At 44.9% G+C, this 16,073-nt stretch overlaps 1 protein-coding gene across 1 annotated transcript in view; it reads right to left on the bottom strand.

Annotated features, from left to right (window-relative positions):
• Nucleotides 1-12,484: 12,484 nt before the first annotated feature.
• Nucleotides 12,485-16,073, bottom strand: part of SCGN (secretagogin, EF-hand calcium binding protein) — a 31,059-nt gene continuing 27,470 nt past the window's right edge. The window contains exons 8-11 of the mRNA XM_087736546.1: nucleotides 15,637-15,682; nucleotides 15,457-15,516; nucleotides 14,492-14,560; nucleotides 12,485-13,112 (exon numbers count right to left, since the gene is read on the bottom strand). Coding sequence (XP_087592672.1) covers nucleotides 12,984-13,112; nucleotides 14,492-14,560; nucleotides 15,457-15,516; nucleotides 15,637-15,682 — 304 coding nt within the window. The 3' untranslated portion in view covers nucleotides 12,485-12,983. The remainder of the gene's footprint in view (nucleotides 13,113-14,491; nucleotides 14,561-15,456; nucleotides 15,517-15,636; nucleotides 15,683-16,073) is intronic.

Raw genomic sequence — 16,073 nt, 5'->3', positions numbered from 1 at the left:
CTTCCTAGTCTGCTATTAGCAAAGTGCATAGCTTATGAAATAAAGGCTAAGAGAAGCTTAAGCTGATATGTAGAAAATGTTATTGGCCATATCCTCATTGAAAAACGCTGCACTCCGATGGATGTAGCTCTAGCTGACCCAATGCAGCACAATAACGCTGCTTTTCTGTATTCAAAGAAAAACCCAGAAAAAGTCATTGCAAAGCTACAAAAGGCTCTATGAGCCCCACAGGCCAGTGTAGAAGCCTGACTACTGCACACAGTGATTTAAATATACCACATTTAACTGCAGTCACAGATCATAAAGGGATGGCTGTGCAGCCCACTGCAGGTACAGCAATATATTCCAGCCAGGAGCAAATGTCCCAAAATCTGCCCCCACCAGCCTGGGCGCTGCGGGCCTATGTTCTGCAGGTGGCATTTTCAGCATATCTCCCTCCGCGTTGCTCCATGCGTTCACCTTTGCAAAACCTCTCATTTGTGCACGAAATGGCCATTTCCTTGAGTGCCATGAGGCAATCGCATCTAATTTCCTAATTTGTAGTTTCAAATGCTTGTTTGCATGAGGACTCATGTCTGCGGGCAAGGGGGCTCGACCATGCAAGCAGAGACTGCTATACATCTGGACTGTGGGATTTAAAAAGCACTGGCAAAATAACAAACCTCACGAAAAGGCTTCAAAAAATAGTGTGACCTTTAAGGGCAAAATTACCAATAGAAAATATAAAGGGAAGGAAATGGGGAGTCATTTAATTTGAGTCAATTCTCAAATATAATGTAGTTCCTTTAAAGTTAATTGCATTTAATGTTAATTTTAATTAGCTCACATCTGTTGCAGAGATCCACAGGTCTGATTTAACCTGTGACCTTTGGCTGCTTTTCCTGGCAGTCCTTTATATCAATTACAAAATCCCACCACACCATAATGCTACACATCTAATTGCTCCCTTGGGAAAGGAGCAGGGAGAGGATGAACTATGCAGGACGGACACTGGTTATGTTGCTTAATGTACAGCTACAAGACCTATAGATTCTGTGCTGACAAGAAGGAAACAGCTCCGACATACGCAAGGCAGAGCCTACTCAGAGCTATAATTCATGTTAATATTGGCCCATGCACAACTTTCTGTAGAAATAAAGATGTGAAAATACTTCCATGAGTACTGGCTGAAACTTAAAAGAGCTTTGGCTGCTGGACTCAGCTCTTTCTTTTCTTGTACGCTTATGACTGGCTTAAGTCTGCTTTTCACACTTGCTCGCAGTAAGTGAATTTTAGTGAAATAGTCCACACTGGAAAATTGCACTGGGGACTCGAATAAGCCAGACGAAGATGATTTTTCAAAGCCAGATTAGATTTTTCAAAGCTGATATTATGCATTGTAATGATTTTGTATGGATGTAGTATTGCAGTTTAGGGGAATGTTAGCAGAATTGGGATCTGGATGCTCTGAGTACCCTTAATACAACTCTCAAATGAAATGTGCAGCAATTTAACATAACCAATCACTAATTTCCCCTCTCTTTCAAAGAGCTCCCTTTACTGTAATAAAACTTCATAAAAACGCATGTACACATACCTACTTATTTAGTGGCTGGGCCTAAAAATCTCAAACAGGACTATTAAACTAGACAAGAACAAATCTATGATGCAGTTGCACCCATGATGGGCTTCATTATCTCTGCGCCCAAGCACTGCATTTTATAGCGCACTCATTTTTTTGAAGGGGATACCTATGGCAGGCTTACATGGCCCTTAAAGGGAAGGCTTTGCCATTTAAAAAAATTTCCATTTCTTCCTAGACTGAAATCTAAGCCTGACAGACTCATGGGCTAAATTAATTCCTTAAGCCCTTTGCCCAGTGATAAATCTTACCTGAAGCAGAAAATGGAAATATACAGTGTGCTTTACAAAGCTCATCAAAGTTCCCCCGGAAAGTGCTGAAGCAATCAGAATGAATGATCTGCTCCCATGGATAGGAAAAGTGGATATTTTAATTGCATCAATTATTCACCACCAATTATTTGTGAGAAGTCTTTTATGTCCAGGAGATTGAGAGGCCTATCTATGTCTGTTAAAATAAGCTGAGTTTCCTCTTATTTTTCTGTGGACACCAAGTTAGCTGTGGTGATGATTCAAATACAGAGACGGAGGAGCTTGCTGAAGTTTGGAGCTGATGGCTACTGCGTGGATCCTTCCCTACTAAAACTCAAAAGAAAAAACAGTGTGGTAGGAAACTGCTCCTTACTGAGCTGGCCTTTGAAAAAAGGAAAAACAGACAGTCTCCTGAAGAAGACAACCGTGTGCTGTATTTTAACACACTAATATGTTTTTATCCAGCAGAGGATAACAGACACAGAGGATGCTAACATAAGCCATTTATTTTTGTTATTCTTCCAGTAGGGTACGAAACATCTTTGTCACCGACTAATCCATCACTCTCCTCACATCCATGTCTACCCACACATGACGTGGTTTGGGGGACTTCTGCTTTCCTGTGGTTTTGTCAAACCATTCATTGCTGCTGAGGAAGGGCAGTGCCCACCTGGTTAACAGGAAGGGAGCTTGTCCCTTCTTGGTGCTTCTCCACCCTGTGAGGACCCCATGTACCTCACCTGGCACAGGCTTTGGGCTCCTCAAAGGCAGGTGTAGCACCTGTGCTGCTGCCTGGCTTTAAACAGCTCAGCAGGAGAGTTTATAGCCCAGGCTATTGCATTTGTGGTGCCCCTTACAGCTTTGAGCTTGGATTTCTTCTCAGTTAACATTAATGGGCTTGCATGGGTTGACATGAGGACAGAATTTGGCCTGGGAAACATCTGACTGTGCAGCCTGAAAGGGTGAATGTGAGTGTGGGTAAATCAGCCAGCTTGTTCACACCCTTGGCCACAGATGAACCTGAGATATTTATGCAATGTCTGGGAACAGCCCCTGCTTGATGGCTGCTGTGCCTGGCAGGGATCGTCCACGGCATTTCATATGGAGCAGATACCTACAGCAAACCCTATCTTGTGAAACAGCCTGTACAGACCTGGCATCTCTAGGAATGGCAAGATGTCCCCTTCCCAAGCTTTCTCCTGAACAAACCCGTATTTTCTACAATGCTGCTGTCAGCCAGCGGCGGTTGGCATGAGCAACCATTAGCACTCATAACCCATGGCTGAACCCCAGATCCCCTGGAGACAGTAGTTGCCACGGAGTGATTTAAGACAGAGCAGCAAGAGATCAGAAAAGCGGAGGAAAGTCCATTTGCAAAGCTAAGGAAAGGCATGGTATAGCTGGGCGGGAAGAGCAATGGCTGAGAGGTAACTGGAGGCACTGCCAGACGCAGGCGCAGGACTAGTAAAGTGATAACAAGTCCCAGGAGCTCTGAACCTGCAAACACTTTGGGGCTTGTGATGGCTTGGACACAAAGGTGTCAGCCCTGCCAGGTGCCCCTGACCATGAGATGTCCCACCAACAGAGTGGGGAGATCAGGGGAGAGGGACTACGTACCACAGCACTGCCTTGCTGCTGCCTGTGGTCACTAAAGCTTCTCTATAAGATTATGGGACTTTGTATCACTTGCTGCCTGCTTCCCAAATTTATCGCTTTGGGAAGATTGCTGTTATCTATTCAATAGGTGTCCTATGCTGAAGTGATACACATTTCTCTGTGTTTATTATGGCATTAGGCCTGAATTTTAATGTTTTTTCTTCTGATCAAAAACCAGCATCAACAAATAGATCAATTGTGAATTAATTTTTATGGAAAAAATTAATTACAGGAAAAGGCTTGAAGTTCAAGAGAGCATAAAAATCACCCCACTGGTGTGAGCTACCCCCTCCCTTGGGAGGTGTGCGGTGCTGAGCCGTCAGTTGTGCACTGATGGTGCTCATCTATAAGGTACTAGGCAGAAAATGGATTAGGGAAAAGCCGTGTGGCAGATGCCAGGGACTTTTGGCTCCTCAGCTACCTGCTCCCACTGTGGCCGCAGCATCTCTCTGGGCGGCCCGGGGGGGCTCTGTGCTGGGGGAAGAAGCGTTTTGCAGCTTCCTTTGCAAATTCCCTCCACCTGAGAGGTAACATCCTCGCCACTCTTGGGGCACTTTCCCTGGGTTGCTTTGCAATGCCAGAGGTACAAGGAATTTCCTCAGCCCCCTCCTTGCTGCAGTCCCTCACACACAGCTTTTGGGGGACTCGCGTGGTCAGAAATGGTCTCAGCAACGCAGTTTTCCCTGCTCGAGCCCAAGCAGCGTCCGCCTCTGCCTCCAAAAACCCAGCAGGATCACGAGGACTCTTAAAAACTAGGAGCGTGGCCAACAAAGTCTATATTTAAGGTTGTGGCAGAGGACACCCCCAGCACCAGAAACCTCAAAGGCAGTGGAAAGAAGAGGTTGCGAGGAAAGCCTCAGGCATCCCTCAGGGCCATGCCCTTTGCCATCCCTCACAGCACCTCTCCACGTGGACCAAAAAGCTGTACACCTCCCCGCTTCATTGAGCTCGAGCTCTGATGGGAGCCTGGTAAGATTTTAACCAGCACCTCAGAGGCATCTCCCAAGCGCAGGAGAGCTGCGGTGCCGGCAGAGTTGACAGAGGTGCCTAAAGGTATGAATTTAGGCAAGGCTGCGTGTTTGATGATGGCATGGCATATACCACTGCTATGTGGCATCAGGCTGGTGAGTACAGCCTCTGTTTTTACTTCTTCCCACTTTCTCATCAGGCTCATGATGCAGGGAATCGCCCCAGAGCCTGAAACAAGGACGCTGAAAGAGAGTCTCAGCTTTCTGGAAAAATAACAACAGTAGTAAGCAGATGTAGTGCTTTGCATTGCAGAGCAAAGCTTGCAAATGTGGCAGCCTAGAGGCTTTGGACCCAGAAGGCATGAAAGAAAGAATCCTACAGGTTCCTTTAAAAAGGAAAAGCAAGGAAAAGGTGGTGGGAAGCAGGGAGAGGAGAGGGAAAAAATGGAGATTTCATAGGTTTTACAGCCAGCTGCTTGATCTTGTGTAGCCTGATTCGTAACAGTTGCATGCCAGGTGCTGGCAGTAGCACTTCTGAATCCCACCAGCAGATGAGTGGAAGTGGTGGCCAGGGAAAGCACATGCTAAGTTACATAGTCAGCAAGCAGGGAGGAGGCAGAAATGTGCTATAATTTATTGGAACCTAAAAATAACACCTACAAGACACTTCTAACATTAGGCAATTTCTAGCTCTTAAAAATTAAAACACAGCTGTCTGAATGTCATTAATGGTAAGCAAGCCCATAGGATCTTCCATTCTTTAGACGTAAAAAGAAATCCTCGCTGAAAAGAATACCGTCTCTGCATTATATGGAGATGGTTAAAGAAATTCTAGAATGAGTGTCTAAATGTCATCCTGTCATTGTATCAATCACTTAAGATCCTTGTAATATGCCGTGCTTATTAGCATTTTATGCCTTATAATGGAAGTATCGATTGATTTGTTTATGAGCTTTTACATAGCCTAAACCCAAACAGATCACTCTCAGCTTAATGACCAGGAAACGTCCTGGACTCATGCCCATGCTCCTGTGCACATTTACTCATCAGGAAGGAGGAAGCAGTTGCCTTTGAAGATCTCATTAATCAGGTCTTAGGCAAACAATCCAGTTATTGTGGCGCCTTGGCAAGCATCGCGTGTCGTCTGAGCCGTCGCGTGCATGCTCTCCGCTTGCAGGAAGAACTAAAAAAATGGATTGACCCAAACTTCATGTGCGCTCATGGGTTTCCCAATGATCTGGTTAGCGTGTCTGACGAAGTCGCTGCTCTTCCCCTAAGCCACAGCAACCGGCTGCCCTCGCTGCGGCTGCCAGCTGAAGCAGGGCTCACCTAAACCACAGGTGCTATGTTCCTCCAGGCTCTGCCGCCCGGCTCCCTCCTGGATCCGCATCTAAAACCAAGATTTCTCCAGGCACATCCTTGCCCCTGCTGACACAGAAAACCCTGGCAGTATGCTGGCTCCTAGTTTTTATGTGCTGGAGAAATGAACCCATTTCCTAAGGATTAACAACGGTAAATAAAAATTGTGTTTGACCGCACCATCAAAGTTAGACACATGTTAGCCAAAATGACAGATGACAGCAATCTGTTCAAACTGCCACCCAAATGGGATTTCTGAGTGCATCCCTCTTCTCCATCTTCCTCTCTATGAGGCATTGGGAGTGATATCTTACATGAGACTTTGCAGGGAATCAAAAAATGAGAACATGTTCTCCTTAGCTCTACCAGCTGCAAGAAACCCCTTGACAACTGCATTACAGCTCTTTTTATTCATATAAAGCAGACACAGTCCTAATAACAGCCTCCCTCAGAGCTTGAGGTATTTGACTGTGGTGTCAACTTGAGCAAGCCTTGATGCTGCCACTTTCTAGCACTGGCACTACTTAATTTAGAAAACCCCCAGCTTTAAAAGCTTTAAAATATGTCTGGCAATGGAGCCACGGCCAAATCTCCTGCTGTCCTGAGCTGGCCCAGCAGCAGCGTGGGGGCAGAGGACTCAGCCTCGTGGCTGCCTAGTGCAGCTTCTGACGGTGCAGCAGCATTAAAGCCCATCTCCCGCCTCACAGAGAAACGCAGGAAGGGTGATTTCTTCAGGCCCCATCAGCGGTGACCCATTTCTCTCTCTTTACGCTCTGGTGTTGATTACTTTACAAAGCAGAACCATGGAGCGTTAGTATAAACACTACTGTACAGGGATGAGGGCTGCAGCTGGATTTAAAATTAATTTAGGGCTTAAATTCTTTGTATTCCCCATAATGCCTGGAAATCCTTCCCTGGCCCTTGTTACCAGGGTCTGGTGGAGGAGGACCTCAAAGGAGTGACCAGGTTCGCCATAAAGTGCAGCCCATGCCTGTGGGCACCGGCACCTTTAGCTCTCCTTTTTTTGGAACGTGATGGCCATTCTTGTTAATAAATCCCTTGAAAATACACTTCCAAACCAAGATGGATAATTTTCAACATGCTGTTACGTGCTCTCATCATCCACAACAGAAACCTTCCCCTGGTGAGACTGAGCAGGTTGAAATCGTGTGAGCTTCACAGCCGCGATGCCCGGCAGAGCAGGGACCCCAAACCAGGTCTCTCCGAGCCTGGGCCAGACGCCTGTTCTCCAGCCATATTACCTAATAATAATAGCTCTCGTGGGCTGTGGTATCTCCATAAAACCCAATCAAATTCATTTTTTCCTGAAACAGCTCATCTAAAGAGATGCCAGATGATGCCAGAGATGCAGCCTGAGCATTTGTCCGCGCTGTGCGTGCCATTGTGCCAGCCATTTTTCCTGGGCAGAGAATCTGCTCCAGTTCTCCCGTCACCCATGCAAAGTTGCCAGGGCAGCAGCAGGGCAGGGAAAAGCCTGTTTTTGGAGAACAGCAAATGTGAAGGAATAAACCCAAGAGGAAGGGCAATGCCTGAAGCCGGCGTAAAGGCTGAGCATAGGGCAGATGGACAGCAGGACGTGTCGCTGTGGGATGAGCTCGTGACAATTGCTGCTGCCCAGCTAAGTGAGGGAGGGCAGGGAAATGGTTTTACCTCTGGGACCCAGTGGGAGCTCCCTGTAGATGTCTCTTGGCATTAGACAAATTGTTGCCTTATTTTTCTCTCATAATGGTCGTAACTGGCACTCTTCCCCCCACCCCTTTTCCCATGTGCAAATGGTCCTTAAAATGAGATGCAATTCTCCATGGAATTACTGAAAATACAGGTGCAACGAAAAGCCAGAAAATGAGAGCTTTTCATTAGCAGTCAGTGTGGCCCTCATACAAAATTGACTTTCATAGTTACTTTACCCCATGTAATTACACAGCAAAGCCCCATTTAACATCTCACTACATAACGGCAACTTTCTGTTTCAAATCAGATTAATATAAGAGTTACCCAGCCATTTTAAGAGATAATAGCTGTAATTAAGGTGTTTCTTGTGATGGGTTCCTATTGTAATGTGGCAGATGATTCTCTGATAGTCTTGTTGGCTGCATTAGTCACAATTGTTTTCATTAGTATTGACACTATTCTCTTGCCACACAAACAGAAAAGCAGAGTAATCAAAATATTGTGCTGGTTTCCTATGCTCTGAGCCCTTCCTTGGGGCTGATGCTCAATTCTTAGCTTTCAGTAGGAATAAAAAGTGGTTTTCGGAAGACATGCAGGCAGGTTCACTTGTGTTGTTTAAAGCAGTTTTGGGAGAATAAATGGAGATAAGTCTTTTACTGAAAATCTGAAAATAAAGCACTGCAGAAACTTAAACGTTACTCTTTGTAAACTTCTCATCTGGTTCTAGTTTGGGTGTCAGTGATATGAAACTGGTGGAGTGTGTTCAGACTGGGGAATGAGGTGAGCGTGTGTATTTGGGTTCATTATTGTGGGCAAAAAATTGCACAGACCAAGGGACAAGCTGGCAAGTGAGCAATCTGGGATTGTGAGGCTGGCTCAGGAAATTGGGGGTCTCCAGTGGCAGATGTCCATGGTGATGGCTCGGGATGAGCAAGCAGTTTGTTGAGGTTCAAAATGATGGGAGAAAAGATTGTGTCTCTATACCATCATTTCCAGTGAAACCAATGAAGTTAGACAAGGGATGGATTTGAGTTAAAAAGCCCTGTAAACGTTCATTTTTCATGGATATCAGTTCTACACACTCAACTGAAGCTGTCAGAGACAGCTTGTTCTGAACAAAGTTGTCGTGGCAAGTCATCCAGAAAAAAGCTGTGTCAAGTGCCAAAGATGAGAAGGGCCGAGACGAGCAGGGAGCATGACTGGAGTTCAGGGCATGATCTCCTATGTGCTGGTTTGGGCTGGGATAGAGTTAATTGTCTTCACAGTAGCTAGTATGGGGCTATGGTTTGGATTTGTGCTGGAAACAGCGTTGATGATAACACAGGGATGTTTTCGTTACTGCTGAGCAGTGCTTACACAAGGTCAAGGCCTTTTCTGCTCCTCACCCCACCCCACCAGCGAGGAGGCTGGGGTTGCACAAGAAGCTGGGAGGGGACATGGCTGGGACAGCTGACCCCAACTGACCAAAGGGATATCCCATGCCATATGATGTCATGCTCAGCATAGAAAGCTGGGGGAAGAAGAAGGAAGAGGGGGACATGCGGAATGATGGTGTTTGTCTTCCCAAGTAACCGTTACGCGTGGTGGAGCCCTGCTTTCCTGGAGACGGCTGAACACCTGCCTGCCCATGGGAAGTAGTGAATGAATTCCTTGTCTTGCTCTGCTTGTGAGCATGGCTTTTGCTTTACCTATTAAACTGTCTTTATCTCAACCCACGAGTTTTCTCACTTTTGTTCTTCTGATTCTCTCCCCCATCCCATCAGGCAGGAGTGAGTAAGTGGCTGTGAGGTGCTTATCTGCTCACTGGGATTAAATCATGACAGGAAAAAGGGAGGCAAAGGAACAGCTTTGCTTTGAGGAAATTCACACATTTATTTCCAGATCCAGCAGTTTGCCAATTAAACAACCAAAGGAAAAAAAAAATTAAAATGACACATTTGGGATCACTGTGCATATTGACAACTATGCTTGTGGTGGCTAAATGTCTTTTGGAAATATAGCTCTTAAATATGATGATATAAAAATAAGTTCAATTTTATTTCAGTAAATTTGTGTACTCTGACGAAATAGAAAACTGTGAATCCCTTAATCACAGTTTTCTAGAGAAAAACATTAAAATACCAAGGGAAAATATCTTGGCAAGCATTTTCATTCACCTTCTGCATTCAAATTCTAGTTACCAAGACGCAGGCTCCTAAATAATGTGATATCCGCAGAATTTTGTTGGCAGAAGATGCACTGATCGAACAGCTCCAAACCTTCCTTGCATATCTTCAATATATTTACAGCACAGAAGGCGTCATGGTGTATAAATGTTCTTGGTTTTGCAGGCAAGATGTTTTCATATAATTAATGCAAAACAGGTATCTTCGTGTAATCATTCAAAAGCGAAACACTATTTCATGTTTTGGTACATAAGAGACTCCACACTGCACATTAACAGTACGCTTCGAATTTGCAAAATGGCCAATAGCTATGTTTCATCAAAATGTATTGTCTATCTATATATCTATAGCAGCTTAAAAGGATAAGATCACCAGTGCCTGAGACCAAAGGGCCTTACAGATCATTCATTACTGAATTGAAAACAATAATTAAAAAGAAAAAAATCTCTGCAAGGAACACATATTCTCCACGGGAAGTCTCAAAATGCCTGCCTCCTGCAATAACATTGGCTTTTACAGTCTAGAGGGTTATAAGACCATGACTCGTTAATAATTGCCTTGCTGACCTTTGCAACGGGGGCTCAAATCCCATTGCAGCTCCTGACATTTTGTTCTGCTTATAGGGGATCTGCAGCTCACTTGGGCTGGAGTCCCACTGGGATATGGCTCTTCCCTATGGTCCCTGCAAATAAGGCAGTGTGCATGCCTGTTTTCCTGCTCTCTAGTCGCTGTTTTGTACACAAAAAAATATCCTCATGGGAATACAGAACTAAATAAAAAAAAAACAATCGCAACATTAAAAAAAACACCAACCCTTTTCTGAGTTCTGTATGTAAACGTTTAATCTACCATCCCCAATTACTTTTTGCTAATGTTTTGTAAAATGCTCTTGTAAACGCACTTACTGAAGGCTATGCAGTCACTTATTTCAAGCTAATAAAACTGGTTGCGTGAACTTTTAGAGAGAAAGGCTTTAGCAAAGTCAGTATTAAAAAAAAAAAATCAGGTTTGTACAAAAGAAGCAAAATACACTGTGACACCGACATATTAAATTCATTACTGCTTAGCGTCTGTTGAAAAAAACCTATTGGCTGTGGAGAATGTGAAAAGCATAAGGTTTCAATAAAGATGGATGAAGTATTGTATAATTCTTGAAATAAGACCTTTGGTTGTATACAGTCTTTAAAAGATTGTTTTCATTTTAGGTTAAAAGTTGCTGTATTTTTGGTGAGGCAGGGCAGGATATTCTTGAATTTATACTTTAATAAATGAGAAAAAGTTCTATTGATACGAATAGGCTTAAACAGGGGTGAAACAGAATGGATCTGTTATCATCAAAAAATACAAATAGCATAAAGAACATATATCTACAGGTGGAAATATATTGTAGTGGACGGTACAAAAATTGCTCCCATGTTCAAAGTAATGGAAACTGTAGTTTAAGAAAATAATAATAACAATGAGAACAATATAAAGGCTGAAAGAAGAGAGAGAAACAGGAGAATAAACTTAAAGGCATAATTATTTAGGCTGATAAGTCACATCTTATTGGAGGTATGATGAAAAGATGGTTGGTGATGTGCCCCACTAGATTTGTTGCAAATTCTTCAGTATGGAGACAAAGCATGTCTGATAAACAGTGGTACATGGGATTTCTCTGCCAGCTTCCTATCTTTTGTCATGCACTCCTGACCACAGCTCTTCCCTCAGATGGAAGCGAGCGTCCATGAGTAAAAGTGCAGTCCTGATGGCTTGGGGAGCTGCTGCTAAGGCCTGATTCCTTGTTTATAGTTTTTCTGAACCGTTGCAAAGCTCTGTTATTGAGGTTGTGATTTGTGTTGCTGCCAGGGTGATAAAAAGCAGTTTTGGAGTTTAAAGCCCTAGTTCCATGCTGGGGTGAAACATGCACTTAGCACTTGTTTGGTCTGTGAGCTTATCATCAGTGAAAATAGAAAATGAGCATATCTCTGAAGTCGTGTATGTTCTTAAGTGCTTTATTGACTCAGCATTTCCATCTCTACTTGTCTCGACTGAAGGTAATTTCTGAACAATTTTAATAAAACCGAGTATAAAGGGCGTGTTTCATTGCACTGCCTTGTGCAAGGAACATAGCCAGAAAGACACTTGTAGTGTCAAATCTGGGTCTCTCATCTGTAGGAGACAGAAATGCTGAAATGTGCAGGAGTTTTGCCAACAACCCTTCCTCCACAGTTTTCTCATCGGAAATGAAGAATTATTTGGGTGTGATAGCGTAGGTTTGGCAGTGTCTGAATATGTAGTCAAAGCCTTTGGAATAAGGAAATATGTGGCACAAATGATGCTGCTGCCATTAGGCTCCAGGATTACACTCATGGCCTGGGAGTGATGGGAAGCTTTAAGTTCATTAAAGGTTACAAGTATTTACTGACTCTTATGGCTTTAAAAAAATAAGCATGTGCTTAAGAGCTTTGCTCTCATTAGGCTTCTGTCCTTCCAGTTTTTCAGTTATGGAAACCTTGTATATTATTTCAGTTTGAGTCAGAAGAAAGGCTTCCTCCAGAAGTTATGTTACCCCAAGACTTCATCCTGGAGGTGATCTGTTTCCTGGTGTGTGTGCTTTCCCCATGAGAAGGATCTACCATGTTTCATTTCCTGGCAGATTTAAACACCACAGCGGATAGGCATCACAAAACCTCTTGCCATTTGATGCCATAAAATGGCTACTACGTATGGTCTGCCAGCCTGCAGCAGATGGCTTTCCGCACATAAAACAAAAACTCCAATCTTACTGAATTTCTGTAACTGCCATTTTTTATTTCTGCACAAATACACTGCTATCCAGCCAATATGTTAAATGTACAAAGCAAGCACGATGCTCACCAAAGTAATGACTTCACACACAAGGCGACCATCAGAAACACCTAGTAGCTGCACTCTGAGAGCACTGACAGGATTTTTTTAAGGAGATGCTTGTCCCTATCCTAGGGGACGGGCATGGGGGAAGGAGAAGAACAGCAACCCCTTTTCTGAGCTGCTGGTGTGCAGCTGGTGGGCAGAGACATTGCTAAGGGGACCCACAAGCACCGGCAGCGAGCAAACACCACAAAGGGAGTGGTGGAGCAGGGAGGCCCTCCGTGTGGATCCCACTCTGCCGCGTCTCCGTGCAGCCGCTCTCCAGCCCGGCAGCGGCGTGCCCCTGCTCCCCACCGCTCACACGGCAGCACGGACACACTTCTACGAGGAGCAGCAGGCAAATCTCACAAGGGAAACACAACCATGAGCATTCTCCTGGCTACGGGTTCATTTTAAGCCCAAGACACAAAGCCAGTTCGGATTTCTGAATTTTCCCATCCTTGTTCACATCGCAGTGGTTGAGCAGGATCTGGCGGAACTTGTCCAGGTCCACCCCGCTAATGCTGGGCTGCAGGCAAAAGAGAAAAATGGTGCTGAGAGAGAAAATGGTTCTGGATTTCCCCAGCCCTGTAAAGCAGCAGGCCATGCAGCGGCAGGGAAATCCACCCAAGGAAGAGCAACCAAATGGCCTGACCCCACGTCAGCGCTTACGAGGTGGGGAAGTGAACAGAGAATGGGGAAAGGATGTCCAGCAAAAACAGAAGAGGTATGGGACTGTGAGTAACTGTAAGGAAATGCAACATGATTTTTGTTGTTAGCCAAGACCATCAGTATCTGATCCGTATCAAACAGAATTCTGCAGAAAGTTGTGCAATACAGATCACTGCACCGCTGGACCTCTGCTTTCATCTGGTTTCCTCTCTCAAACCTGCTACACGAGAAGTGATGTGGCATTTCTGTCAGCAGGCTGCTATTTTACAGGCTAGCCAGCAACTTAAAAATACCCTTAGTGGATTAAATGAATGCTAAAGGCATATTTTACAGGCTAGACTGTCTCTGTGTGCTCCTAATGCTGTACCACTTCCTCTGCTTCCCAGTTTCTCAGGAGGAGATCAAATTCACATGCACAGCTTGTGGTGCCCAAGGATAATGCTGATGAAGGCCCTTAGAGAAAGTACAACCTTCGCTCCTTTGGGCACACATGGACAGAGCACAAATCCAACACCCTGCCTGTCCTCACCCCCTTCCCTACACACCACGTATAATGTATGTACACACACAGCCATCAGCATGCAGCTGCAGTCTCTGCTCTCTGCTAAATGGACAGGGGAGCGCAGGCATCCCTGCATTGGGTCACATCGTGTGGAAATGCAACAGCTCAGGCTCAGAGGGAGCCGAAGACCAGACTATATTTGGCTCAAAAGCTGTATCTTGGACTGCATCTGGAAACTCAAGGTAATCCAATGCAGATGGACTCTGCCGTCTGTAAGGAACTGGTGACACACTGGGCACGGTATTCCTGATTAGAGGTAGAGCTCAAGTAATTTTCAAGTGTAGGCCTGTGATGACCTAATGAACCATGAGGTCATGTTGGTGAAGACCATTTTCACAGTGAGAACAGAAGAAAGAACTTCTGATGACTGATCCACGTCGACCGGTTTGTGATGCTGTAACATCTGTCTAATTCAGAGTACAAGCTAGAATGGACCTTTCTTAAATACAGTTGCTAAGTGAAGGTGTATTAATTTGTCAGGCAGAATTTCTGTGAAATATCGCAAAACTCTACAGTGTTTATGCTGAGACTATGACATTCATTTCTGCTGCTCATCAAAGTGAAAGTTTACTCTACCCTCTCAGCAGCCTCTCTATTTATATAACTTTACCAAAACAATCACCTTCCTCTTGAAAATATAGGGTATTAATACATAGAAAGAGCCATGAAGCTACCTTGACCAGTTCCATCATGTCTTTGACAAACCCATCCACTTCTGGGCCTTCAAGTGCTCCCGTTTTACTCTGAAAGATGGAAGAAACATCAAAATGCTCCAGCAAGTCAAAAACACAACAATGTTTACAGGTCGTAGGTGCACCTGGTCACTGAGCATAAAGATCATAGAATCATTGAATGGTTTGGGTTGGAAGGGACCTTAAACATAATCTAGTGCCACCCGCCCTGCCATAGGCAGGGATACCTTCCACTAGATCAGGTTGCTCAAAGCCCCGGCCAACCTGGCCTTGAACACTTCCAGGGACGGAGCATCCACAACTTCTCTGGGCAACCTGTTCCAGTGTCTCACCACCCTCACAGTGAAGAACTTCTTCCTGATATTTAGTATCTAAGATCCCTTCCTTTTTCCCATACCATCTCTTCCCCTCAAAGAGGAGCAACATCTCCCACCATTTTGTGAGGCTTCCTGGCCACCCCCCTGAGGGAGCTGTGTGACTGTCAGAAGGGGCACTGAATTGCTGATTTCTAACAGGCAGTTAGGTGGTCGTGTCTGTCCTGGGCCAGACTTCCTAAATAACCCTTGGTTCAGTGCTGGAAGGGGGTTTATTTTTCAAGGTGGTAGTGATGCAGGTCCCAAACTGCCAGAGACTGAGAGAGCTAAAGCCACCACCTCCTCTACATCCCTTGTGTCTCCTGCAGGCAGATACTGCTAATGCACCAGCACTGGCCGTGGCGATGGAGAAAGTCAAAACGGGTCCTTTGCCACGAGGCCTCTGAGCATCGCTCCCCTCTGTCCCCACCTTACCCCCCAGCCTGGCGCCTGGGCCCCTCTGGCCCACGGGCTCAGGCACAGCTGCAGCTCCTGAGTGACCCCCACAGCACCCACCAGGAGGAAGAAGTCTGAGCAGCATATGTTAAAACTGTGGCATTTAAAGATGGCAAGGGAATGGCCTCTGGGACTCACAACGTCATAGTGTGCAAAGATCTTCTCAAAATCTCTCCTCCTTTCTTCCGTGCTGCAAGCCTACATGTAGAGAGGACAAGCAAATGAAAAAAAAAAAAAAAAGAAAAGCTTGAAGTTTCGTCCCAGGTTACCTTAGCTGAGATAGACAGGATTGATGCATCAAAAAATAGTGCTACTTACATCCATTTTAAATTGAAGAAGGAAATTTTCCTGGAGTGCCAGAATCCTGAATGGAGAGATTTAAATTACGATCTGTCTGCTTTATCATCTGCACACAAACTATTCCATACTCTTCTGGTTCATAAAGCAAAGAGATTTTAGATTATAGGGCTTTAAAAAAGAAAATCTCCTGCAGGGTTATTTACAGAGGGCTGTTAGATGGACACATGCCTTGCTCCCTGTCTGATGGGGAATGGCGGGTGCCCTTTGGCTCACTGCAGATGTGTTTCTTAGCACCATTGCTTCTCCCAGAGCATTTCTGGTGGTCCAGTACAATGGAGGTTGTCAGCCTCCGAAGCTAGAGCTACCAGACAATCATTCCTCGTAACTGGATTGCTGTGCTGCATTAAAGGAAAGTAATTTATTGCTCTCTGTTGGAGGGAAAATTGGTGGTTGTA

Source organism: Nipponia nippon, unplaced genomic scaffold, assembly GCF_047370975.1.
Source record: "Nipponia nippon isolate SJK-2023a ecotype South Korea unplaced genomic scaffold, ASM4737097v1 scaffold_1, whole genome shotgun sequence".
Lineage (NCBI taxonomy): Eukaryota > Metazoa > Chordata > Aves > Pelecaniformes > Threskiornithidae > Nipponia > Nipponia nippon.
The sequence above is the reverse complement of the archived record's forward strand: the minus strand, read 5'-3'. Positions and strand labels throughout refer to the sequence as shown.